This window comes from Nycticebus coucang, chromosome 9, assembly GCF_027406575.1.
Source record: "Nycticebus coucang isolate mNycCou1 chromosome 9, mNycCou1.pri, whole genome shotgun sequence".
Taxonomy (NCBI): domain Eukaryota; kingdom Metazoa; phylum Chordata; class Mammalia; order Primates; family Lorisidae; genus Nycticebus; species Nycticebus coucang.
Genome location: NC_069788.1, coordinates 48,898,091 through 48,924,255, shown reverse-complemented (window position 1 = coordinate 48,924,255; position 26,165 = coordinate 48,898,091). Strand labels below are relative to the sequence as shown.

General features: G+C 48.7%; 1 protein-coding gene across 2 annotated transcripts; it reads right to left on the bottom strand.

The window, feature by feature from the left end:
• Window positions 1–74: 74 nt before the first annotated feature.
• POU5F1 (POU class 5 homeobox 1) lies at window positions 75–19,913 on the bottom strand. Of its 2 annotated transcripts, none has more exons than XM_053601317.1 (8): window positions 19,778–19,913; window positions 9,253–9,285; window positions 8,974–9,006; window positions 4,644–8,792; window positions 1,895–2,015; window positions 1,487–1,617; window positions 775–933; window positions 75–592 (listed from the first exon to the last, which is right to left on the bottom strand). In XM_053601317.1, exons 4-8 carry the CDS (start codon window positions 5,046–5,048, stop codon window positions 326–328), a joined length of 1,083 nt encoding a protein of 360 aa, XP_053457292.1. In that variant the 5' UTR covers window positions 5,049–8,792; window positions 8,974–9,006; window positions 9,253–9,285; window positions 19,778–19,913; the 3' UTR covers window positions 75–325. The 2 variants fall into 2 exon arrangements, with proteins under 2 accessions (XP_053457292.1, XP_053457293.1); XM_053601318.1 differs by lacking the exon at window positions 19,778–19,913 and adding an exon at window positions 11,902–12,037.
• Window positions 19,914–26,165: the final 6,252 nt, after the last annotated feature.

Below are 26,165 nucleotides of genomic sequence, written 5' to 3'. Positions count from 1 at the left end.
CAGGTATCACTGGATATCCCCATCCCCACCTCCTCCTCAGTAACTAAAGGACGATAAAGACAGAATTATCTATCTACTGTGTCCCAGGCTTTATTTAATAACAAAGTGAAGAGTGATATGGGGATTAAAATCAAGAGCATGATTGAACTTCACCTTCCTTCCATCCAGCTCCCCCAATACTCCCTGCCCCCACCCTTTGTGTTCCCAATTCCTTCCTTAGTGATTAAAGAATTTAATCTAAAAAGCCCTGGTACAAACTCCAGGTTCTCCTTCTCTAGCTTCTCCTGGATTCATGTCCCTCCCCATTCCTAGAAGGGCAGACACTTTAGTTTGAATGCATAGGAGAGCCCAGAGTGGTGACAGAGACAGAGGGAAAGGCTTCCCCCTCAGAGAAAGGGACTGAGGAGTACAGTGTGGTGAAGTGAGGGCTCCCATAGCCTGGGGTACCAAAATGGGGCCCTGCAGCCAGAGGAAAGGACATGGGTCCCCCTGAGAAAGGAGACCCAGCAGCCTCAAACTCCTCCCGTTGTGAATAGTCACTGCTTGATCGCTTGCCCTTCTGGCGGCGGTTACAGAACCACACTCGGACTACCTGTGATGGACAACACAAGGGAGAAACGTTAGACCATGAGCTCCAAGAGGTGGGTCTGGCTCTGCTTGGTTATTTTGCCCATAGCTAACAGCCCTAGAGAGATTGGAGGAGGAGCCAGAGCTAGGGAAAGGGAGATGGTGATGGGGAGGAGGAGATAGAACACACGACAAAATGGCACTCACATCCTTCTCAAGCCCAAGCTGCTGTGCGATGTGGCTGATCTGCTGCAGTGTGGGTTTCGGGCATTGCAGGAACAAGTTCTCCAGGTTGCCTCTCACTCGGTTCTCGATACTTGTTCTCTTTCTCTTTCTAGCCTGCACAAGGGTCTCTGCTTTGCATATCTGGATAGGTGGGGAAGGGGAGACAAGGGTAGACTTTGGACCTGCTGAGAGCAACAGTTCCATGGGGTTATTTTTCTTTTTCTTTTGAGACAATCTCACTATGTCACCCTTGGTAGAGTAGAGTGGCATCACAACTCACAGCAAACTCCAACTCTTGAGCTTATGCAATTCTCTTGCTTCAGCCTCCCAAGTAGCTGGGACCACAGGCGCCTGCCACAACACCTGGCTATTTTTGTTGTTGTTGTTGCAGTTGTCATTGTTTGGCTGGCCTGGACTGGGTTCGAACCCACCAACCTTGGTGCATGTGGCTGACACTGTAATCACTGTGCTACAGGTGCCAAGCCTCCATGACTAGCTATATCACCAGAGCCAGGTGGTAGGAAAAAGGAACGTCCTTGGGGGGTGGCTCTGGACCCTTCCCAGCAGAACTGAGGAATTACACTCCATCCCATTGAGAACTATTGCCCCTAAGAGGAAGCGCTACAAGCCAGGGGTGGAAGCAATGGAAATAGGGCCAAGATAGAGCAGGCCTCTGTGCATCCCTCCACCTCACCTCCTGAAGATTTTCGTTGTTGTCAGCTTCCTCCACCCACTTCTGCAGCAGGGGCCGCAGCTTACACATGTTCTTGAAACTGAGCTGCAGGGCCTCAAAACGGCAGATGGTTGTTTGGCTGAACACCTTCCCTGGGGGAAGCCAGCGAAAGAAAAGCAACGTTGGGTGGCCCTTGTTCCTCTAAAACTCAGGCCTCCCACCTCTTCTTGTCCTTACAAGATCCCACTGTGGATCCTACCTCATCCCACAGGAAGCTTCTCCTCCTCCCTCTTCATGGGTGAGTGTAGAGCCTGCCCCTGAAACATCCTCCCTCCACCCCGCTTGGTGGGAAGGAAAGGCCTAAGTACAGGGGTGTTCCTCTGGGGAATATGTGGTCCCTGTAGGTCAGAAGATGCTGAAGGGACCCACCAAAGAGAACACCCAGGGTCAGCCCCACATCAGCCTGGGTATATCCCAGGGTGATCCTCTTCTGCTTCAGGAGCTTAGCAAACTGCTCGAGTTCTTTCTGCAGAGTTTTGATGTCCTGGGACTGCATTTAAAAAAGCAAAAGACTTGTAAGAACATAAACACACCAGTTATCAACCTCCCCTTTCCATTTTTTCCATTCAGGATTCAAGACCCTGACTGTGGTCTCAAGGAATGGTCTGTGGGACTATCTCTGCCCACCTAACATCTGAAAATAACCAATCTACATTCGTTCACGCATTATTCCCTGATTCATGCATATGACGGTGGACTGCTCTTCACCCCTCGTAACTGGTACATCCAGTAGATGCAGAGCAAGGAACAAAGATAGAAAGGTCCTCGTCTCAATAAAAATACCTGTCAGATTATGATGGTTAGGCTAGAAGCTCCCACCTGGCTAGCTCATTCAATACTCACAAGTCTCTTTGACTCAAGTACTACTCCTAATTTGATGACATTTTGAGACTACAGAAATAAAAAGCATCATGCCTGATAATAAGCTCTTTGGGACCCAGCTTGCTTTGAGGGTCCCACACACTATGACTTGGCACGCACATACATAAACAAGCACAGTACAAAAAGGAGATGTCATTAAGAGTTACCAAAAGGCACTTTACAGATACTTGGTGCTTGATTAAAAAAAAAACAACAACTGAATATCCCTTATTTTTACATCTTTTCACACCATAGAGGCATTCTGATTTTAAATTCAACACACATATTGAACACCTACTACATGTAAGCCAGAGGCTATTCAAAGTGGACCAAAAGCCCTGGCATCAACTTGATCGAAGTGCTATGGAAAATGCAAGCAGGTCACATAGGAGTAGGGGAAAGGAGGGAAGGAGACTGTAAAAAAAGGGTGACAATTGTAAATAGGATAGAAGGTGCTATCTGAACAAAAAAGAGCCCAGTGGCAAGGCCAGCTGGGCAGGGTGGTGGCCCACCACAGAGAATAGCAGAGCACAGGGAGCTTGGCAGGTCTGTGGAGGCTGCAGTGACCGGTGTAGTGGTGGGGAGCCCCTGAAGGGTTTTGTGGAGTGAAATGATCTGACTCACCCTTTAAAACATGACTCTGGTCAATATGTTGGCCACAGACTCTATGTAAGGAGAAGGCAAGAGTGCACTCGAGAAACTACTGCAGCAATGCTGGCAGAGATGTTGGTGGCTGGACATGGGAGTTAGGACTGGATTGGTTCAGGATGTTTCCTAAGGACAGGATGTAGATGTGCAAGTAATTGGCCCTGCACAACTAGGTGTTGAGTGGGGCAGTTCAGGGAGCCATCCACAGGAGTCAGAAAATGTGGCAGTCACCTGTCTAAATGGTATTTAAGCCTTGAGGGTGGATGAGAGGAAGGAAGGGTGGATACAGACAGGGTTGAAGGATTGGGCCTGGGGCATGCTGATAAAGCAGCCAAGGGGACAGAGGAACAGCAGCTTGTGAGAATAAACAGAGCCTTTCCGTAGTCCTGGAAGTTGATCGTAGTGATTGATCACATCAAATTCAAACAGGCTCATTTTCATTCCCAATTTCTGCTCAGCCAATGATTTGAATCCATAAATGCCCTTATCTGCCTTCCTGGAATTTCCAAAACCTGTTTTTGGGATTTGGCATAAGGTAAACCCCAGCTCAAATCCTTGCTTCATCATTTAGCAGTTAAGACCCATGAAATAGACTAATAATACCTCCGCCTTAGGAGATTTTGTGACGGTTAATGAGATAATGATGCATAAACTGACCACACAGTCAAGCACTTAGGAAGTGGACCCCAATTGGCAGCCATTATTATTCAGGCTCAGCAAGTCACCTCCTGCAAAGAACCTGGTGCTACTCAGTTGAGCCTGAAACCACTCACACCTTCCGTGATGTCTCCAGACTTAGTACTTGATCTCTAATTGCTTACACTTGTTGCTTCAGAGGGCTGGAAAATCCAACTTTAACAGTACCGAAGGGCTGGCGCCTTCAATCCCTCAGCAGCCCCACATTTGGGGAATGGCCTGGAGTAACTTCATCATTTCTTTTCCTTGTCTACAACTTTGGAACTGAGGCCAAAATTGATCAAAATCTGTACTTCCAGCTCTCTACAAGGCAGTGCTCACTGGTCTGAGGCCCAAACCCAGGGAAGACAAGACCTAAACTTGGCTGGAAGTAAACCCAACTCCCCACGTGCACACACAGCCCAAAAGGGAGCTCCTATCAGAAACCAGTCACACCCTGGACTTTCAGGAACAATAACCCGCAGGATAAGTACTGTTTCTACCCGCAGGCCACTCTTAACCTTAGGCTCAGATCCAGGTTCTGATAGGATCAAGTTCTCAAGACGGGATAAGGGTGAAAGAGAGGGCTGAAACACCAGGCTGGGCCTGGTGCTGGGCTGGTAATGAGTGACCTGGTCCTGGGCAGACCTCGGAAGTGAGGGATCTACTTGACAAGAGCTGGGCCAGAGCAAGGGCAGCAGGCTGGATCAGCTTCCAACTCTCCCAGATTGCCCTGCCTTCACCAGTCGAGTTCCCACCTTGCCCCTGCCTCCCAGGATGGCCGGCAGTTGCCACACACACTCTCTGCCCGGGGCAACCTCTCCAGGCTTCTCCTCTCAGTTTGAGGCCTGGGCAGCTGCATGTGACCACTTCCCCCTCTTGCCGCCCTGCCAACCTGGGTCCCCCACCACTGTCCCTTTCTCAGTTCACTCACCTCCTCAGGGCTTTGCTCCAGCTTCTCCTTCTCCGTCTTCACAGCACCAGAGGGAGCAGTGCAGGGTTCGGGGGAGGCCCCCTCGGAGTTACTCTCCACTCCAGCTCCTGCCTCGCTCTCGGGCTTAGAGGTCTCCAGGCTGCCTTGGGGCACCAGCCCCACTCCAACCTGAGGTCCACAGTAGGCCACCCCCCCACAGAACTCATATGGTGGGGGACATGGGGGAATCCCCCATACCTCAGACCCTGGCCCAACCCCGGGCCCGATTCCTGGCCCTCCAGGAGGGCCTTGAAAGCTTAGCCAGGTCCGAGGGTCAACCCAGCCTGGCTCTGGACCTCCTGGCCCATCACCTCCACCACCAGGCGGGGGCGAGAAGGCAAAATCCGAAGCCAGGTGTCCCGCCATGGGGAAGGAAGGCACCCCAAGCCGGGGGCCTGGTAAAACGAAGGATAGCGTAGGGACTGCACAACACCTCTCTCCCTCCCCAATCCCACCCACTATCCTTGACCTCTGGCCCCGCCCCCTGGAAGGGTGGAGGTGAGGGTGGTGGGGGTGGGAGAAACTGAGGCGGAGGGTACTCTCCTAAAGGTGGCAGTGGTGTCTGTGGAAGGGGAAAGCTGAGAGATCCTACAGGGTGCCACTACTGCACCTGGGTACAGGTTCCCCACAGGGACTTCACTTTCAACTCCAACAGGCTGCCAGCCCTCCCTCATTCTCTGCATGCCTCAGAGCTATCTGGGCTCCCTCAGACACCTCCATATTCTTAGGACCACAGGTGCTTGAGACCTCTGGAACTGTCCTCTCTCTTTTGGCCCCAGCCACCGTCCCACCTCCTCAAACATTTATTGAATGTGTCTGGGGCTACCCCTCAATTCATGAGCAAACATAAGCATGCTGGCTAGCTGGACCCCACTGTCCCCCTGCAGAAACCCTGGCATGCCCATCCAGGCACTGGCCAAATCTAGCAGTCCTGCAGCCTCAGATACCCAGCACCCAACTTCCCATCCTACCAAGTGCCCCCCACCTTCAGGGTAGACTACCAGACCCAAGGCATAACCCAGTCTTTTATATCAGACTCCAGAAACTAGTCCTCTAAAAGATCCAGTGATTGGCTTGGCGCCCATTGCACAGTGGTTACAGGGCCAGCCACATACACCAAGGCTGATGGGTTCAAATCTGGCCTGGGTCAGCTAAGCAACAATGACAACTATAACAAAAAAGAGCCAGGCGTTGTGTCGGGCGCCTGTAGTCCCAGCTACTTGGGAGGCTGCGGCAAGAGAATCGCTTAAGCCCAAGAGTTTGAGGTTGCTGTGAGCTGTGACATCACAGCACTCTACCCAGGGCGACAGCTTGAGACTCTGTCTCAAAAAAAAAAAAAATCCATCGATTGACACACAACCCCCCCCCCCCCACCTCCATTTCCCCTTCAAGGAACCAGGCTCTGGACTGACTGGGCCTGAGTCCCCCAACCTTTGTTCAAACAGACGAATAGGTCCCCCCACTCCAGGACCTGCACAGGCTCCGTGAACCCCCCTCCTCTGAAAACCCAACATCCAGTACCTTAGCACGCCTGTTCTCCCTCCCCCACTGCCCCAGCCCAGGCCTCCAGCCCTAGGCCCTGGGTGGGGAAACCAAGGGGTGGGGGGTGTGGAGAAAAAAAATCTGACTTCAGGTTCAAAGAGGTCTGGGAGGGACGGGGGGAAGGGGGCAGGACAATGGCCTTGGCTGGAGAATCCTGGTCCCCAGAGGGGGTAGCTCTAACCCTAAACAAGTGCTCAACCCTTGAATGGGCCTGGATGGCTCCCCTGGGGACAGCTTCCTGCCCCTCAACCCCCTAGTCCCAATCCCCTCACAGAATCCCCCTAGAGAGGCTAAAAGGAGCTCTAGCAACCCCCCTCCCCAACCCCCTCAAAGACGGAGGCTCAGACAGGCACCAAGTGCCCCCTGCAGGGACCGAGGTAGCTCGCTTGCTCCCCCTTCCTTTGGGGACTCAGGTGTCCTGCCTCGCTATCATCCCTCCTCCAGCTCTCCAGCCCCTGGGCTGTGCTTTGTTGAGGGGGGCTGCCTGTGGGAAAGATGCCAAGGAGGTAGACAGCAATTTGGGGAGGGGGGTGCAGAAAGGCCGCCGTGAGCTCTCCCTCAGGGTGTTTTTCTGGGCCTTGCCTAAGTGTCCTGAGGGCTCAGGCTGCTGGGCTAGTGCTTGCTTCTTTTTGCAAGAGAATAGCCCACAGAGTGCCTGTCTGTGAGGGATGATGTTTGTCTGTCTGCTCCCAAAACCTGCTCTAAGTGGAGTTCTGGGGTAAATCAGAAAGGGGCTCCAGAAAGGCTCTGGACCAGAAAGCCCTGTATTCTGCAAGGCCATGATCCTGAGATGGGAACTTGCTCTCTGTCAACTTAAGTAAGTCTTGTTTACATTGCAGGTTCCAGGCACAGCCTGCCTTGGGCTGCTTGCTGTGGTCGGTGGCACTGTCTCTGCCTTCCTAGGGGCTGGGTGTACTGTAAGGGTCTTCCTGACTGTGGCCAGCTGTCTTTCTTTTTTTGGGTGTGTGTGTGAGACAGTCTTACTCTGTTTCCCTGGGTGGAGTGCCGGAGTGTCATGGCCTCATACTCACAGCAACCTCAAACTCTTGGGCTCAAGGGATCCTTTTGCCTCAACCTCCTGAGTAGCTGGGACTGGTAGAGATGGGGTTTCACTCTTGCTCAGGCTGGTCTCAAACTCCTGAGCTCAAGCAATCCACCCACCTCAGCCTCCCAAAGTGCTAGGATTATAGGTGTGAGCCACCATGCCCAGCCTGTGGCAGGTTATCTTTGTCTTGGTATCATCCAGGAGCCTTCTGAGCCTTTTTCCCCCTCTGAGTCTATCAAGCTGGCTCTTACTATGGCCATCTCCCATCCGAGTAGACTTTTTGAACAACTAATTGTATGTGTGCATTTCAGTACTTCCGGTAGGTCTGTTCAAAGATCTATAAGGCAGTGGGGTTGCAGCAGTATTCACTTCCCAGCTATTAACTGCCAAAAAGGCAGGTAGATTAAGGGGCCCAGTAGGGGAGAAGAAAGGTGCTTTGGAACAGGAGGGGCCCCTCCCTGGCCAGCTCCTCCAACCCCCAAGACAGAGCCATCATGGCACCTTTGTCATGCATCTCTCTGCTGTCTGCCAGGGGGAGATGGCCTTCCCAAGGAGGGGGAGGGGCAGGCCTGGGACTCAGCTGAAATCCCAACCCTAGTTTTCCTCAGCTTGTCACCCCTTCTGGGTTCCCAGAGACCTCTCTTCCCAAGCCAGCCCCAAAAGCCCCTGCTTTCTGTTTTCCCAGCTACTCCTAACACACCTTTCCCAGTTCCCCCACTTAACAACACCCTCTTCATTTTAGATTACACTTTATAGTTGCTCTAGGTGGTTAAGTTTCAACAGGGTGCCACTACCAAGAAAGTCCCTGCTGGTTTGGGCAAGGGGACTGTTCCTAAAAGGGACCCATAGAAGGGGTGGGTGCCGAGATCCCTGGCTGCCTTGTGAACTTACTGCATGCTTGGACTCTGAATCCCAAGCTTAGTGGCAAGTTGAATTTGTCCAGAGTCCTAGCTGGCCCCCTCCAAGGGTGCTGAGGGCTGATGGAAAGCTAAAACATGCTTCTCTTCTTTCCTACCTTCCTGTTAGGCTGGAAGGGTAGGCAGCCTCACTTCTGCCATGGCCAGCTCTGCCAGGCCTGACCCAGTGCTGTTGGCCCCTACTGGAGCTGGAGAAGACTGGAAGCCAGGTTGAGTCATCAGATCTGACTCCTTGACCTTCTTTTGTCTTAGAAAGTCACCAAAAAACTTCAGGTGCCTAAAACAAATTTAGGACTAAGCTCAGGGATGCTCTGCGTATACCTTTATTATAGTGCAATATCAAAGCCCTTCACAGAGCACTGTGTGGGGAGATGCAAATGAGGTCCACCGCTCCCACAGGTATGGCTGACTGTCATGGCTGCAAAACCTTGTGACGAGTGACCAGACTGCTGTCAGCCTAGCCGCCAGACTGCCGTCATCCTTTGCTGGGGGATGGGGGTAGGGTTGGGTTGAAAACCAACTGAAAAATGCAGATGTGGACCAATGGAGACTCACTCTTGATTAAGGCGAGGAAATCACTTATTTTGACTTCTGAGGTTTGTCAAGCTGAAGGCAAAAAGGGAAGGAATGGAGGGTTGAAGAGAGAGGCTTGTCCCACCTTAGGAGATGATCTCCCTTAATCTCAGTTTACTCAGATTCCACTGCTTGCTGTGACCAGTCCCCTTTTCTCAACAGTGGGCTTTCTGATCTCCCCAAGCTGTCTTTTCCCAAGTCCAGATACTCTTACCTCAAATAGAGGAGTCAACTCTCTGGTTGTAGCCTGCAGGGAGATAGAGGTAAGAGCAGGAGGGATGGAGGAGCTCAGAGAAGGGGTCAGGAAGAAATCAGAAGGCCATGGACCACGTTCAAGGCCCTGGCTCTGACTCCTCAGCTAATGGTGCCTCTCCCTTCTGTGCCTCAGTTTCCTCACCCAGTAAAAAGGAACTGGATGAAATGAACTATAAATATCCCTCCAACTCCGACATAAAATTGCTGCCATACCCTTCCATCAACCCTCCTCACTTACTTGACATGGGAATGTAGACTTCTCTCTGTCCACCTGTGAAGAGAGATGGGGTAGGAGAGCTGAGAAGGCTGTTCAGTGAGATGGTGGCACAGGTCTCCCTACACCCCACTGTCCACCTCCAAGCTGACTTCCTGGGAAATCTGGCAGGTTTTCCCCTCAATTTTCATCAAGAGGTAGATGAAGACTCACGCCTGTAGCTCAGTGGTTAGGGCACTAGCCACATACACCGAGGCTGGGGGGTTTGAACCCTGCCTGGGCCTGCTAAATAACAATGACAACTATGAAAAAAAACAAAGCCAGGCATTGTGGCGGGCACCTGTAATGCCAGCTATTTGGGAGACTGAGGCAAGAGAATCGCTTAAGCCCAAGAGTTTGAGGTCGCTGTGAGCTGTGATGCTACAGCACTCTATTGAGGGCAACATAGTAAAATTCTGTCTAAGAAAAAAGAGAAGTAGATGAAAAGTCTGAAAGGAGTGGCCAGGCATGGTGGCTCACGCCTGTAATCCTAGCACTCTGGGAGGTTGAGGTGGGTGGATTGCTAAAGCTCATGAGTTTGAGACCAGCCTGAACAAAAAGCAAGACCCCGTCTCTACTAAAAATAGAAAAACTGAGGCAAGAGGATCATTTGAGTCCAAATTGGAGGTTGCTGTGAGCTATGACTCCACCACACTCTACACAGGGCGACAGCTTTGAGACTCTGTCTCAAAAAAAAAAAAAAAAGAAAGAACAGTTTGAAAGGAGCCAGTTTTGGTTTTCACTGCTTTGGTATGCATAAGAAAAACACTTCAGGACCAGGTGCAGTGGCTCATGCCTGTATCCTAGTACTCTGGGAGGCTGAGGTAGGTGAATCGCTTGAGCTCAGGAGTTCCAAGACCAGCCTAAGCAACCAGGCATGATGGTACATGCTGTAGTCCCAGCTACTTGGGAGGCTGAGAAAAGGCGATCATCTAAGCCCAAGAGTTTGAGGTATTTCTACCTAGGGCACAGAGTATGACTCTGTCTAAAAAATAAATAGAAAAACTAGCTGGGTGTTTTTTTTGTTGTTGTTGTTGTTTCTAGCCAGGGCTGGATTTGAACCCGCCACCTCCAGCATATGGGGCCAGCAACCTACTCCTTTGAGCCACAGGCGCCACCCAACAAGCTGGGTATTGTGGTGAGTGCTTATAGCCTCAGCTAAGTCAAGAGGCTCTCTTGAGCTTAAGAGACTGAGGTTGCCATGAGCTATGTTGATGCCATGGCACTCTACCCAGGGCAACAGCGTGAGACTCTGTCTCAGGAAAAAAAAAATACACTACATAAGGTAAAATTCTCATGGATAAGAGCAAGGCGGCCAGGCGTGGTGGCTCACACCTATAATCCTAGCACCCTGGGACACCAAGGTGGGTGGATTGCTTGAGTTCAAGACCCAGCTTGAGCAAGAGCAAAACCCTGTCTGTCTCTATGAAAAATAGAAAAACTAGCTGCGTGTCGTTGTGGACACCAGTAGTCCGAACTACTTGGAAGGCTGAGGCAAGAGAGTCTCTTGAGCCCTGGAGTTTGAGGTTGCTATGAGCTATGATGCCATGGCACTCTACCTAGGGCAATAAAATGAGACTGTCTAAAAAAAAAAAAAAAGGCAAGGAGCAGAAGGGATGAGGGGGTGGGGGTGGGTTGGAAGGAAGAAACCTAGGTCAAAGGCTAGAGAAGAAATGGACCCCTAACCTACTCCTCTTTGTTTTCATAGTCCCTAAGTTTCTCCTCCCTAAATCTCTTCTCTCCAGCCCCCAGCTCCCAGAAAGAGGCATTCCAATGATGCTTGAGGTGGCTTCTAGCTTCTACTGTCCTGAGCATACCTGCCATTCTGCTCTTTTTCCATTTCTTCCAAAGAAAGGCACCTGCAGCTCCCACAATGACCACTGTGGAAGCCAGGAGCCCACACAAGATCCACACTGGGAGTTGCTTAGCTTGGGGAGGCTCTGAAAGGCAAGACAGCATGTAGGCCACTGTCAGACCAGCTGGGCTCCCCACCAAATAGGAGCAGAAGCTCCTCTGGCTGCTCATCTGAGGCCATGCAGAGACCTAGCATGGATCTGTGTTCCACCAGACAAGAGAGCCTCTGCTCATGTCAAAGGGATCTTGGTGGAGCTGGCTCTGAGCAATGCCATCCCCCTGTGGACAGGTGGCTTAAGGTCCCAAGGACCTGGGGGTCAAGGCAGGGGCAGCCCAACCTCAACTAGGTCTAGATGGGGATGTTGGGATGGGCTCACTCCTAGGAGGGGGACGAGGTTGTAGATAATCCCACTCACTGAGGGGAACAGTGGGACAGAAAGGAGACCTCCTAGACCAACCCAAAACTGCTGCTTTGGGTCTTGCCAAACTACTGTGCATCCTCTGGCCACCACTCAGGTACCATCCCATTGCATTCCATGGTGACACCCCGCCCTGAGTGCCTTTGAGTGCTGAGTCCTGGGTCAGAACTGGAGCACGAAGTGGAGAAAGGGCTGACCAAACATGTGTGAGAGAGTGGTCAGTGACAGGACTGTGTTCACACAGGGCAGAGGTGATGAAACGGAGTTTCGGAGGCTGCTGCGGGGCCTGCACTTCCATCCTTCCTTGCAGGGCCCTTAGCTGCTCCACCTTACCACACTGATCAGTCTAAACTTATCACACCTATGGTGGGCCGTGGCCCCACGCCAGCTTCCAGGTAGCCAGCTTCCAGGTATTTCCGGAGAGGGTAGAGACAGCTCTGGGTGAGGAAGGATTGCTCCTTTCTCTTCTCCCCTTCTGCAGCTCTGCTTATTTCTGGCTGGCTTTTGCTGGAGTTGAAAGACTCAAGTGTGCTGAGAAGGAAGTTCTGACCATCATAGTTGTATTGCCAGTGTCCCCTGGTGCTCTGGTTCACCAGCAACTCACAGACCACTGTGGTCTGAAGGGTGTGTGATTCTGAAATGACAAAACCCCAGAACTCAAAAGTTACTAGAGAGCAAAACAGTGGCCCTCTCCACCTCCACTCCAAACAACTCCCAAAATGCCTGAAATTCTCTTCTCTGACTGATAAACCCTCATTCATTCTCCAAGATACATCTTCCCTGTGATGCACAACCCTGGCCAAGTCATGTGGCACCCCTCCCTCCCTTCCCTGCAGCAAGTGGCTCCCTCCCATGTTCCCAGCATGCAACTGTTCTCCCTCTTGACCACACCACACCCGAGGCCTCCTGAAGGCCAGCACAGCATCAAGTCCAAATCTCAGATCCAAATACCACCTACTGGCTATAGGCCCATGGCAAATGTATCTGGACCTTTCTAAGCCTAGCTTTCCTCATGTGGGTATGGGAGCTAATAGTGCATGCCAGCATTCATGTAAAACCTGCCAACAAGAATTCAAGAACTAAGTAGCTGCTATTGTAAGGTACATAACAGCACAACAAATTGCATTTACTAGGGCCTCAAATGCTTTTTTTTTTTAAGAGACAGAGTCTCATTTTCTCACCCTTGGTAGAGTGCCGTGGTATCACAGCTCACAGCAACCTCCAGCTCTTGGGCTTAGGCAATTCTCTTGCCTCAGTCTCCCAAGTAGCTGGGACTACAGGCACCCGCCACAACGCCTGGCTCTTTTTTTTGGTTGTCGTTGCAGTTTGGCTGGGACTGTGTTCGAACCCACCACCCTTGGTATATGGGGCTGGTGCCCTACTCACTGAGCTACAGGCACTGCCCTCAAATGATTATTGATGAAAAACAAGGTGGGACAGAAATATACTTTGCTCAGGACCCTGCCCAGGTCTCCAGGTTCCTATAACTACTAGTAGGGGTGGGAGGTGGATATGATGGAAAAAGGCCAGCTATTTCCCGATTCTTTTTTTTTTTTTTCTATTTTTTGGTAGAGACAGAGTCTCACTTTATGGCCCTCGGTAGAGTGCCGTGGCCTCACACAGCTCACAGCAACCTCCAACTCCTGGGCTTACGCGATTCTCTTGCCTCAGCCTCTCGAGTAGCTGGGACCACAGGCGTCCACCACAACGCCCGGCTATTTTTTGGTTGCAGTTCAGCCGAGGCTGGGTTTGAACCCACCACCCTCAGTATATGGGGCCAACGCCTTACCAACTGAGCCACAGGCACCGCCCCATTTCCCGATTCTTGGATTCAAAAAAGTTGGCTAAGGTTTTTTTCATCTGAAGGGAAGGCTTTGAGAACTTAAGGACAATGACTCAGCTTAGGACCTTTTCCTTGACTGGAGGAAAGTGTGGGAGTCCTTTTTTTTTTTTTCAGAATACATTGCAGAGAATTGGAAAGTGTGGGGATCTCATGTCCTACCTTTTCCAATACCTCATATCCCAATCTTTAGGCACCACTGTGTACAACAAAACCAGGGTTTGAATCAGGGATAAAATCCCCCAGAGGAGAAAGTATCAAGATATTAGTGAAGATGGGGTCAGATCCAGAGTGCCTAGCACCATGCCCCACTCAGAGCTTAGCACATCTTAGTTGAACAATAAAGAATACAGTCACCTGGCACAATTGCTCATACTTAGAATCCTAGCACTCTGGGACTAAGGCCGGTGGATCTCTTGAGCTCAGGTGTTTGAGACCAGTCTGAGCAAGAGTGAGATCCTGTCTAAAAAAAGCTGGGCACGGTGGCAGTTACCTGTAGCCCAGCTACTTGGGAGGCTGAGGCAAGAGGATCACTTGAGTCAAGAGTTGGAGGTTACTGTGAGCTAAGATGTTGCCAAGGCACTCTACCCAGGGTGACAAAGTGACATTCTGTCTCAAAAAAACAAAAACAAAAACAAAACAAGAATACAGCTCAGCATCTTTAGGCCTGTACTGAGCACCTCTTCTCCTTCCCTGCCTCCTCCCCAACCCCAATCACCTTGGCTCTGGTTGTTCTGCGCCATAATTCTCCTTAGGATAATAACAAGGTGCTGTGCTCTGGCCTTCAGTCTGAGAACCAGCTTCTCCCAAGCTTTTGGATCTCTGGCCTGAGACCAGGGTGCCCGGGGTTCTGCCCACCTGCCTTCCTTGCAGCACCATAAGAAGGGCTGATCATCCAGGTAGCCTGAGACTTCAAAAGAGGCTTGCCCAGGGTGGGGCTGGGAAAGAGCAATGAAGTCATAACGCAGAGAATGGGTTGCTGAGGGAAAAAGAAATGAGGGGAAAGCATCATTTCTGATAGGATTCTTGCCTAGGACACAATGACTCAATATTCCTATGAGAAGGTGAGGCTGTATGACTATTTTTGAGGGCACCAAAGGAGTAGGGAAGGGGAACAAGGAGTGAACAACTATAAATGGGAAAAGAAATTCTTGCTTCCCTCCAGGATCTCATCCAGGCTGCTCACTGTTGTAAATAGTGACTCCCAAATCTCTAAATTCCCAGCTCGGCGCCCATAGCACAGTGGTTATGGCTTCAGCCACATATACCAGGGCTGGCGGGTTCAAACACGGCCCGGGCCTGCCAAACAACAATGACAATTGCAATAATAATAAATAGTTGGCCATTGTGGCAAGCACCTATAGTCCCAGATACTTGGGAGGCTGAGGCAAGACATAGTGAGACTCTGTCTCAAAGAAAAAAAAAAAGAAGAAAGAAAACCTGTACTTAACCTCTGTATATCCATCCAGCTGTTGGCCATCTTGACCTCGTATTCCTTATCACCTCAATCTGGACACATTTAAAACTGAACATGTCCTCTTAGCACCTGCCACGGAACAACCTGCCGCTCATCCTGTACTCCCAGTGGGTGGCATCACCACTCACCTGCCTACCTACTGGGTGAACTGGACCGTGATGTGTGCAATCACTGATGTCATGGTAGTCTCCTGACAAAGTACCATGAAGCTATCCCAGAGGTCATGGAAAAAGAAGGCTCACAGACAAAATTATGATACTCAAAGTGGTTTGTTAAATGAATGTAAAACACTATGAGAAGCAAGTGGAAAGTCCTGAGGTTAACACTCAGTACAGGGTGCAAACTGGGGGGAAGAATCACACAACCTGATCATAGGTAATGTAACATGCATCTGTCCTATCCAACTGAGACCTCAGGAATATTGAGAGCCTTGTGTTTCATGTATTTAGGGTATCATGACTATTTAGTGCCTACTTGGCATTTCTGTCTCTTTGTATCTCTAGTCACACAAATACTTTCTACTTACTTATCTAACAGACGACTAACTTAATTATCTATGTGTAACGCTTGTTTTGAGTTCCCTCCATCCCATTCTCATTCCTGTCTTCTATAGCAGAGCTGGATATTCCCAAACAACCAGCAAGTGTGCTTCATAAGGGTGTTTATCCCAGAGTGCTGCGTCCCATCATCCTCCAGTTCCTTCCTCCCTTCTTTTTTTCTTTCTGACAGTCTCACTCTGTTGCCCAGACTAGAGTGCCATGCCATCACCTAGCTCACAGCAACCTCAAGTTTCAGAGCTCAAGTGATCCTCTTGCCTTGGTTTCCCAAGTAGCTGGACTACAGGTGCCTGCCATAACGTCCAGTTAATTTTTTTATTTTTTTATTTTTAGTAGAGACAGGGTCTCACTTTTGTTTAGGCTGGTCTCAAACTCATGAGCTCATGAGCTCAAGTGATCCTCCTTCCTTAGCACTAGGATTACAGGTATGAGCCACCATACCTGCCCATCCTCCAGTTTCAAACAATCACCAAGCCCTGCTCATTTCTTACTGTCTATGTCTCAAATCTGGACATTTATCTACACCCATCAAACCACGGTTTTGCTTAATTATAGTCAAAGTCTTTCCAAGTGGTCTCTCTCCCTTCAGTCTTAACCACTTAAAATCTGTCCTCCTTGATATAATCAGAGTGATTTATCTGGAAACACATATCTGGCTACATACCATTCTGCTGTTTCCTTTTGTTCTCTAGGATAACTACCAAGTTCCTTAGGAAGCTAAACAAGGCCCTTTGAAGGCTGCCATCTCTGGTACTCCCTGACCTCACCAAGCCCTCTTGGAATAGGAACACTGGAGCATCTCGGTACTCCTGCAGTTCCATGTCCCAGTGCCTTCCTGAGATTCTCCACTCTTGAAGAAAAAACCATCCTTCCCTTCTTCCCTACACACCAGCTAAACCCTTTTGTTAAACTCTTACTTGTCCTCAAACCATCTACCATGCTGCTCAGCCTCTCAGCCCCTTCATTTAAGAGATGATCTATGACTCTCAGAGAATGGAGGGCTAATCCCAACACACACACACACACACACACACACACACACACACACACACACCCTGCCATTTGTCAATGGCTGTACTTCCTTCTCATGGCCATCCCTTCTCCTATTAAAAGTTAATTTCCTTGGCCTCTCTCTCCCCTCTATTTGGGAGGGGAGTCCTTTCCTGACTACTAGCTCCTGAGAGAAGTAAGAAGGTACAGTGCAATACTTCCCAAGCTCTCCGGAGCCTAAGAATCACCTCAGCTGTTTTCCAGGCCTTTCCCCTTAAGAACCTGACTCCAGGGCGGTGCCTGTGGCTCAGTTGGTAGGGCCCTGGCCCCATATACCGAGGGTGGTGGGTTCAAACCCGGCCCTGGCTGAACTGCAACCAAAAAAAAAAAAAAAATAGCTGGGCGTTGTGGCGGGTGCCTGTAGTCCCAGCTACTTCGGAGGCTGAGGCAAGAGAATCGCTTAAGCCCAGGAGTTGTAGGTTGCTGTGAGCTGTGTGATGCCACGACACTCTACCGAGGGCCATAAAGTGAGACTCTGTCTCTAAAAAAAAAAAAAAAAAAAAAAAAAGAACCTGACTCCAGAGGGTTGGACCCAAGAATCTATATTTTTGGTTTTTGGTTTTTAGGGGTCTCACTATGTTGCCCAGGCTGTAGCGCAGTGGCTATTCATAGGTGCAATCATTGTACACTATAGCCTTAGGTGAATTCCTGGCCTCAAGTCATCCTCTGACCTTAGCCTGCAGAGTAGTTTGGACTATAAGCACATGCCACCATGCTCAGTTCAACCAGCTGTATTATTTTGGCTGGGCATAATGACTTACGCCTGTAATCCCAGCACTCTGAGAGGCTGAGGTGGATAAACAACCTGAGCTCAGGGGCGGCGCTTGTGGCTCAGTTGGTAAGGCACCAGCCCCATATACCGAGGGTGGCGGGTTCTAAACCCAGCCCCGACCAAACTGCAACCAAAAAATAGCTGGGTGTTGTGGCGGGCGCCTGTAGTCCCAGCTACTCGGGAGGCTGAGGCAAGAGAATCGCTTAAACCCAGGAGTTGGAGGTTGCTGTGAGCTGTGTGAGGCCACGGCACTCTACCGAGGGCCATAAAGTGAGACTCTGTCTCTACAAAAAAAAAACAACCTGAGCTCAGAAGTTCAAGGCTAATCTAAGCAAGAGTGAGACCCTGTCTCTACTAAAAAAAAAAAACAAAAAAAAAAAGAAAAATTAACTGACATTGTGGTGGGTGTCTGCAGTCCCGGCTACTCGGTAGGCTGAGGCAAGAGGATCTCTTGAGTCCAAGAGTTTGGGGTGGCTATGAGCTATGGTGATGCCACAGCACTCTACCCAGGGCAACAGAGCTATACTGCCTCCAAACAGTCTTCATATTTTTTTAAGAAGCACTTCACATGCACTCAGTTTTTTTTTTTTGCAGTTTTTGGCCAGGGCTGGAATAGAGTAAACTGCTATAAACAAAAATGAGATTCTACTGTTACAACTTTTTTTTTTCCCAGTTTTTCAGATAAACATATGTCCCATCAAATCTTTTGTCCCCACTTCAGCATGGTGCTCATCTGGCTGAGGTCTCCAGGCACTTCCTAGTTGCCAAAGCCACTCTTTTCAGCCCTTGTCTGATGTGGTCTCTCAGAAGCCTGTGACTCTCGAGTCCCCCTTCTCTTGTCAGTCTCCTGCTTGGGGAACTGACTTCTCTCTTTAGCCTCCTTGACTGGGTCCAGGGCCTGAGCAGTGACTATATGGGGTTTTCTGAATCACTTCCTTAGCTCCACCCTCTGCTCATTCTACAAGTATTGCCTGAAGAAACTCACCCGCCTCTGGACTTCTCAATGCTCCTGTTTCTCTTGCAGCTCCTATCATCTCTCCTGCACACAGCTGCTGAGGTGTTCTTTCCCAAACACAAGTGCAGTCATCTTATTGCCCTGCCTGAAGGTCTCCTTTAATGAGACCTTCACCACTGCTTTCCAGAAACAGTCAGTTTCTTGGCCTGTCTCATATAAGGAGACTGGGACTTGCCTAGGATTTGGAATCCAAAATACTTTGTTTGACATCCTTCACTCACCAACATATCAGTAGGCAAAGTTAGGGAAATCGATAACTTGTAAATCTCTTTATTCTCTGTAACCTGGGACAACAGATCCACCTATCATGGAGGGACATGGTTCAGATTCAATGGCTTAATGTTAGTAAATAACCCACAAAGCAAAGAGAGATGAGCTCTCCAACAACCAATACATTTGATTCAGCCTATACCACCTGCCCCCCAGTTTTACAGATCTACCTGGAGTTCCCAGAACCCCACTCTGGCTGCTTCTGTTGGTGCAGTGACTTCCTTCCCAGTTTTGTCTACTCAAGACCCAGCTTGTCTTCCAACACTGAACTCTAGCCACTTCTCTCAAGCCTTTCTGCAACTCTACAATTCACTCCCTCCTTTCGGAAACTCCAAGCCCCTACACATTCTGCTTACACTAATCAGCTCAGTGTTTCTTTTTCAACAGACCAGATACCCTTTAAGTTCAGATCTCTCTTTTCTTTTTTGAGACAGAGTCTCACTCTACCCTGGGTAGAGTGCCATGGCATCATAGCTCATAGCAACCTCGAACTCCTGGGCTCAAGTGATCCTCTTGCCTCAGCCTCCTGAGTGAGTAGCTGGGACTACAGGCATGCACCACCATGCCCGGCTAATTTTTCTATTTTTTGTAGAGACAGGGTCTCTCTCTTGCTCAGGCTAGTTCAAACTCCTGAGCTCAGGCAATCTTCCTGCCCCAGCCTCCAGAGTGCTAGAGTTACAGGCCTGAGCCACTGTGCCCAGCTTTAAGTTCAGATCTTATTCGTCTCTGCATTCCCCCCACGCCAAGCAAGAAGTACCTGATCAATAAGTGGGCATTGCAAAAATCAGTTTTATAGAAAATTCACTTTTTCTCTTTTCATCTCCTTCCATGCAGAACTAACCGCAGGCAGGAGTCAAGTTCAAGGTTCAAGTGTGGTGGACAGAATCAGGACACTTATGAGAAGCAACCCATCTCAGTGGAAACCTTGCTCCTTAAGCCTGAACTTATTTTCTCTCAGACTCCCAGTCGCCACCTCCCCTGTTCTCCCTGCCTGGGTTCCAGAAAGCGCTCTTCACGGACCTCATAAAGGCCACATTTCGGGGGGAAGGTATGGTTTCTGAAAAGTCAATTAATCCTCCTTACAACTCAGCTCCCCGCGTAGCATTATTAGGCCGCTGGTGATGGGGGGTGGGGGCAACTCAGCCTCAGTTTCCCTGGAAGGCAAACCTCTCGCTGTGATTCTGGGGGTGGGGCCTTGAAGGGGTGGGGGCGGGGAGGCCGGGTACAGCCCCGCACCCTCTGCTTCCTGCACTCACAGGCCTGGCTTCCGGAACGAGCCGCCCCCAGCAAGCACAGCAGCAGGACGAGGGGGCGCAGGAGGGTGGGCTGGAGGGCATCCTTCTCACCCAGGCCCAGCTGCCAGGCCTCCGGATCTGCGGACATCACTGGAAGATCTACCCGCCTGCGCAGCGCCGCAAGTCCCCGAGGCGCCGGTTGGCCTGTAGCTGCTGGCGAGGCGGGACTTTCCCTTTTCCTTGCATCCCATTGGACTGAATCTGGTCAGAGACAAGATTGTTTTCTCTGCAGACAGAGGGGTGCTTTGCTAACCCTCTACTTGGGGATTGGATTTACGTTGTTCCTTCTCCTTCACTTCTGAATCGAGTGTTTTTATGATAAGACACTTCTCCACCAATTAAGCATTATTTTTTTAAATCGAGATGGTTTCATTTTGTCACTCTTGGTAGAATGCTTGACGTCACAGCTCACAGCACCCTCCAACTCTTGGGCTTAAGCGATTCTCTTGCCTCAGCCTCCCAAGTAGCTGGGACTACAGGCCCCTGCCACAACACCCGGCTATTTTTCTTTTTTTGTTTAGCAGGCCCGTGCCGGGTTCGAACCCATCAGCCCTGGTGCATGTGGCTGGCGCCCCAAGCATGAGCAATGGGTGCCCCCAAAACATTCTTTTTATTATTATTTTTATTAAATCATAAAATACATAGATCATGTATACATTAATGCATTTATGGGGTACAATGTGCTGAGTCTCACTCTGTGGCCCTCGATAGAGTACTGTGGGGTCACAGCTCACAGCAACCTCAAACTCTTGGGCTTAAGCGATTCTCTTATTTCAGCTTCCCCAGTAGCTGGCACTACAGGTCCCAGCTATTTTTTTTTTTGTTGCAGTTGCCATTGTTGTTGAGCTGGCCCAGGCTGGGTTTGAACCTGCCAGCCTGGGTGTTATGTGGCCAGTGCCCTACTCACTGAGCTACAGCTGCTGCCCAACATTATGTTTTTATTTATTTATTTATTTTTTGAGACAGAGTGTCTCTATGTCACCCTTAATAGAGTGCTGTGACATCATGGCTTACAGCAACCTCAAACTCTTGGGCTTAAGCGATTCTCTTGCCTCAGCCTCCCAAGTAGCTGGGACTACAGGCACCTGCCACAAACGCCCGGCTATTTTTTTTGTTGCAGCCATCATTGTTGTTCGGCTGCCCAGGCTGGATTCGAACCCGCCAGTTCAGATGTATGTGGCTGGCGCCTTGAACCCAACGTTATGTTTTTTTTTGTTTGTTTGTTTTTTTTGTGGTTTTTGGCTGGGGCTGGGTTTGAACCCGCCACCTCTGGCATATGGGACCGGCGCCCTACTCCTTGAGCCACAGGTGCCACCCCCAACGTTATGTTTTTTAACATCCACTTTTATATCTGATTTCTTAGCCTCTGACCTAGGTTCCACTTTCAATTCCAGTCATGGGATCTTTTGAAGATGCATCAGAAGTTCTTACGTTTTTAGAAATTGTGGTAAAATATAAAAATATTTTATAACATAAAAATTACCATTTTAGCTTTTTTCTTTGTTTGAGATAAAGTGTTTTTTTCAAAGGTTCCATTTGAGTACAGTGGCTCTTCACAGCACCAGTCATAGCTCACTGCATCCTGGAGCTCCAGGCTCAAGGGATTATCTTGCCTCCCTAGTAACCGTATTAAGTGTACTCTTCAGTGGCATTAGGTACATTCGTGTTCTATCCTTGTGTAACCATCACCAAGGAGCTTTTCATATATATACAATTTAACTTACAAAAGTAATATAGGAGATCTGACAAGTTTGTAAACTTGCCGCTAGCATGCTTACATTAGCAGCAGTTGCTTGTAAGCAACTTGATAAAGTGTTTTTTTTTTTTTGGCTCTTTTCAGTTTATTGCATGAAGGAGTTACACTAGTCCAAGTTAAAAGCAGACCCCAAATGGTTACATTATACAAGCTGTGGGGTTTTTAAACTTGTGACAAGGGACAGAGGGGAAATTCTACTCATTGCAAGGAAATCCTCACTTAAGCTTCAGTGAGCCACAAGCACTTAAAACCCACGAACCTTCAGCTGATTGTCCTTAGCCAGTCCAATCTCTACAAGGAACTGGCATATGTTCTTGCACTGGTCACCCTGTAGCTGAATTACTTCTCCATATTCTGGATGCTCAATTACAGTACCATTGCAGGCAAATTTCTTTTTTTTTTTTTTTTGCAGTTTTTTGGCCACGGCTGGGTTTGAACCTGCCACCTCTGGCATATGGGACCAGCACCCTACCCCTTTGAGCCATAGGGGCTGCCCACAGGCAAATTTCTTCTTAAACGTCTTCACTAGGGCGGCCCCTGTGGCTCAAGGAGTAGGGCGCCGGTCCCATATGCCAGAGGTGGCAGGTTCAAATCTAGCCCTGGCCAAAAACCACAAAAAAAAAAAAAACAAAAAAACGTCTTCACTAATTTCTTTCTATCGTAATCATCAGCGATCCCTTGAACAGTAGTAAGGGTCTTCCTGCCGTTTCTCTGTTGAATTCTTATATGGATATACTCCTCAGTGCCAGCAGGAAGCAGGTCATCACCCTTACTTGCATCAGCAAAGGGGTCGAAAGAGTGGAGGTTCTGGATAGCGGACATACGATAGGATTCCTTTTCCTCTTTTCCGCGGTGGAAACGGCCTGTGGAAGGCGGCGGCGGGAGAAGGCGGGCGGGGGGGGGGGGTGGACGGAGCGTCGGGAAGCGAGGGGGCTCAAGGGGGAGGCTGCTGAGTCCTCGGCGGCCGCTCAGTGACTGGGGCTTGATAAAGTTTTATAATCTTTGGATATCAGTGTCTCTCAGTTGTGTTCAGTTGACATTTGGCAGTGTCTTGCTGAGTGGCGTTCATGATTGTCCTGTGTTTTTGTGTGCAGTGGTGAAAGTGTCAGAGCTTGAATTAGAGCAATGAACAAACATTTATAAATTTGTTAAACTTGGGGAGAGTGGAAATGAAATCAGGGACATGTTAGTCCAAGCTGATGGGGATAATGCTATGAAGAAAACGGCAGTGTACAAATGGATTAAACAATTTCTGAGGCGAGAGAGTCATTGATGAAGAAAGGTCAAGGCAGCCAATAACAAGCAGAACTGATGAAAACATTGCAAAGTTTCATAGAATTGTGATCAAGATCGTTGGCTGTCTGTCAGGAGCATAGCAGACCAAGCAAACATCTATAGAGAAACAGGAAAATCTTAACTGTAAATCTCGTCCAATAACTCATCGTTCTTACGTCATGACAATGCACCAGCTCACACTGCACTATCTCTGAGGGAGTTTTTTAGTCAGTAAACTAACTGTATTGGAACACCCTTCCTGCTCACCTGATCTGGCCCCCAGTGACTTTTCTTCTTTACCTGAAGATAAAGAATACTAAAAGGAAGATATATTTTTTTAATTAGACTTTATTTATTTATTTATAATTTTTTTTTGCAGTTTTTGGCCATGGCTGGGTTTGAACCTGCCACCTCCGGCATATGGGGCTGGACCCTACCCCTTTGAGCCACAGGCGCCGCCCCAAAGGAAGACATTTTGATGACATTCAGGACATCAAGGGTAATACAACAACGACTTTGATGGCCATTCCAGAAAAAGAGTTCCAAAATTGCTTTGAAGGGTGGATTAAGTGCTGGTGTCAGTGCATAGCTTCCCAGGGGGAGTACTTCAAAGGTGAACATAGTGATATTCTACAATGAGGTATGTTTATGCAACATTTTTTCTAGAATGAGTTCATGAACTTAATCATCAGACCTTGTGTGTTTGTTGTTACTGGTGAATAATGTAAAAATATATAAAAGAAAAGTTAGCAAACTGCATCGTCTGTTTCTACCTCAAGAAGATAACTATGTCAACAATCTGCTATGTATCCTTCCATGTTTCTTTAATGACATAAATATGAATTGCCACATACTTAAAGTTTGCTGCCACAGAGATCGGATAATAGTATTCATAGTATTCTAATGCCATACATGGATTAAAACTACTTTTTAATAACTGGATAATAATCCACAGAATGAATTGGTCACTATTTATTCAATCTGTTAACTCCTTTTTTTTTTTTTTGTGACGAAGTCTCACTATGTTGCCCTCAGTAGAGTGCCTTGGCATCACAGCTCACAGCAACCTCAAACTCTTGGGCTCAAGTGATTCTCTTGCCTCAGCCTCCCAAGTAGCTGGGACTACAAGCGCCCACCACAACACCCGGCTATTTTTAGACATGAAGTCTCACTGTGGCTCAGGCTGGTCTTGAACTCATGACATCAGGCAATCCACTTACCAGAGTGCTAGGATTACAGGCCTGAGGCACCAGGCCTGACCCCCTAATTTTTCTACTTTTTAATAGAAATGAGGTCTCACTCTTGCTCAGGTTGGTATTGAACTTCTGAGCTCAAGCAGTCCACATTCCTTGGCCTCCCAAAGAGCTGGAATTACAGGTGTGAGCCACCAAGGCCTGGCTGGGAATTTTCCTTCCTTTTGTCAGATTATATTCACAAACAATGGAAGCATTTTCCAGTCTCGGCAGTTTCCAGACTTACCCCCAGTATATCCCTTTTCCTGTATCTTTATCAGTCCTGGATGTTGTAGCTAATTAATTGATTTTCAGGCCATTGGATTTATAATTAAACCTTTTAATGAGATTGAAGTGTCAAGTTTATTCAGCAAGGGTCAGTGTTGTTTCACTTCTCAATAGTCTGACTCTGAGGCTGGCCCCATTATCCATGGTGAACACCGCGGTGATGCAGTCAAGGGCTATGAGAGGCTTGGAAGAAGGCTTGACCTAAGAGAGCTCTGGGTGGGCAATGATGACTGGCAGAACCTAAGTGTTCTTGGGGACTAGCCTTCTTCACCCCAGGAACATTCCTTGTACTGGAGTGAGTTTGTCCATCCCTCAGGAAGACTGAATGGAATTCAGTCAAACTGATATTATTTACTTGTGTCTAGACTTGAATTCCAATAAAGAGAGTTCTTGGACCTACCATATCTTAGGAGTCAGCTTTATTCAGGTCCCTTTCCCTGAATCACACCATCCTTTTTCCACAGACTGGAAAGACACCAAATTTTACAATCTGCTCTAGTGTCTTTTGTTCCTATGTAGACTGGGGGTGGTGGTGGTAGGGGCATCTTACTCATGTTCTTGTCCCCAGAGGTAAGGGCACATAATAGGCATTCACACACGTCTTGGGTGAAGGACTCAACTAGAATTTGAATTTTGCCTAAGAAGTACAAACAATGGGCCAGGCACGCAGTGACTCAAGCCTGTAATACTAGCCCTCTGGGAGGCCAAACTGGGTGGATTACTTGAGCTCAGTAGTTCAAGTACAGCCTGAGCAAGATCGAGATACCATCTCTACTAAAAATAGAAAATCTAGCCTGGCGTGGTGGTGGGCACCTGTAGTTCCAGCTGCTCGGAGGCTGAGGCATGAGGATATCTTGAGCCCAAAGGTTTGAGGTTACTGTGAGCTGTGATGCCAGGGTACTCTACCCAGGGGAACTGAATGAGACTCTGTATCAAAAAAAAAAAAAAGCAAACAATGTAACCTAATCATTTGTACTTTCATATTAATCTGAAAGTAAAAACCATAATAGGCACTCAGTTAATTGTTAAGTGAATGGCCTCAATTAATTACTAAGTAAGGCCTGCCACAGTGGTTCACATCTGTGGCTCATATCTAATCCCAGCACTTTGGGAGGTCAAGGCCAGCGGAGAGGAGACTCACTTGAGGGCAGGTGTTCATTCCAGACCAGCCTGGGCAACATAAGGAGTCCCAGCTTCACAAAATATTAAAATAAAAATTAGCCGGGCATAGTGGCATGCACGTATAGTCTCAGCTGCCCAGGAGGCTGAAGTGAGAGGTTACTTATGTCCAGGAGTTTGAGGTTGCAGGGAGTTATGAACAGGCCACTGCACTCCAGCCCCGATGACAAAGACCTTGTCTTAAAAAAAAAAAAAAAAAAAAGGGCGGCACCTGTGGCTCAAAGGGGTAGGGCGCCAGCCCCATATGCCAGAGGTAGTGGGTTTAAACCCAGCCCTGGCCAAAAACTGCAAAAAAAAAAAAAAAAAAAAAAAAATTAAAAAGGGCTGTGTGTGTGGTGGCTCACATCCATAATCCCAGCACCCTGGGAGGTCAAGGAGGGTGAATTGCTTCAGCTCAGGTGTTGGAGACCAGCCTAAGAGTGAGACCCCATCTGTACTAAAAATAGAAAAATTAGCTGGGTGTCATGGCACATCCCTATAGTCTCAGCTACTTGGGAGGGTGAGGGAGGAGAATCATTTGAATCTGGGAGTTTGAAGTTACTGTGAGCTAGACTGATGCCAAGGCACTCTAGCCTGGGCAATACAGTAAGACCCTGTCTTTTTTATTTTGGAGACAGAG

What these genes read in the sequence shown, in the direction of transcription:
- POU5F1 (XM_053601317.1), bottom strand. Translation starts at nt 5,048, where the DNA reads ATGGCGGGACACCTGGCTTCGGATTTTGCCTTCTCGCCCCCGCCTGGT. An exon ending in TGGAGCAAAGCCCTGAGGAG is followed by an intron (nt 2,016 to 4,643) that starts GTGAGTGAACTG and finishes TTTTAAATGCAG; the next exon opens with TCCCAGGACATCAAAACTCT. An exon ending in ACAACGAAAATCTTCAGGAG is followed by an intron (nt 934 to 1,486) that starts GTGAGGTGGAGG and finishes CCACCTATCCAG; the next exon opens with ATATGCAAAGCAGAGACCCT.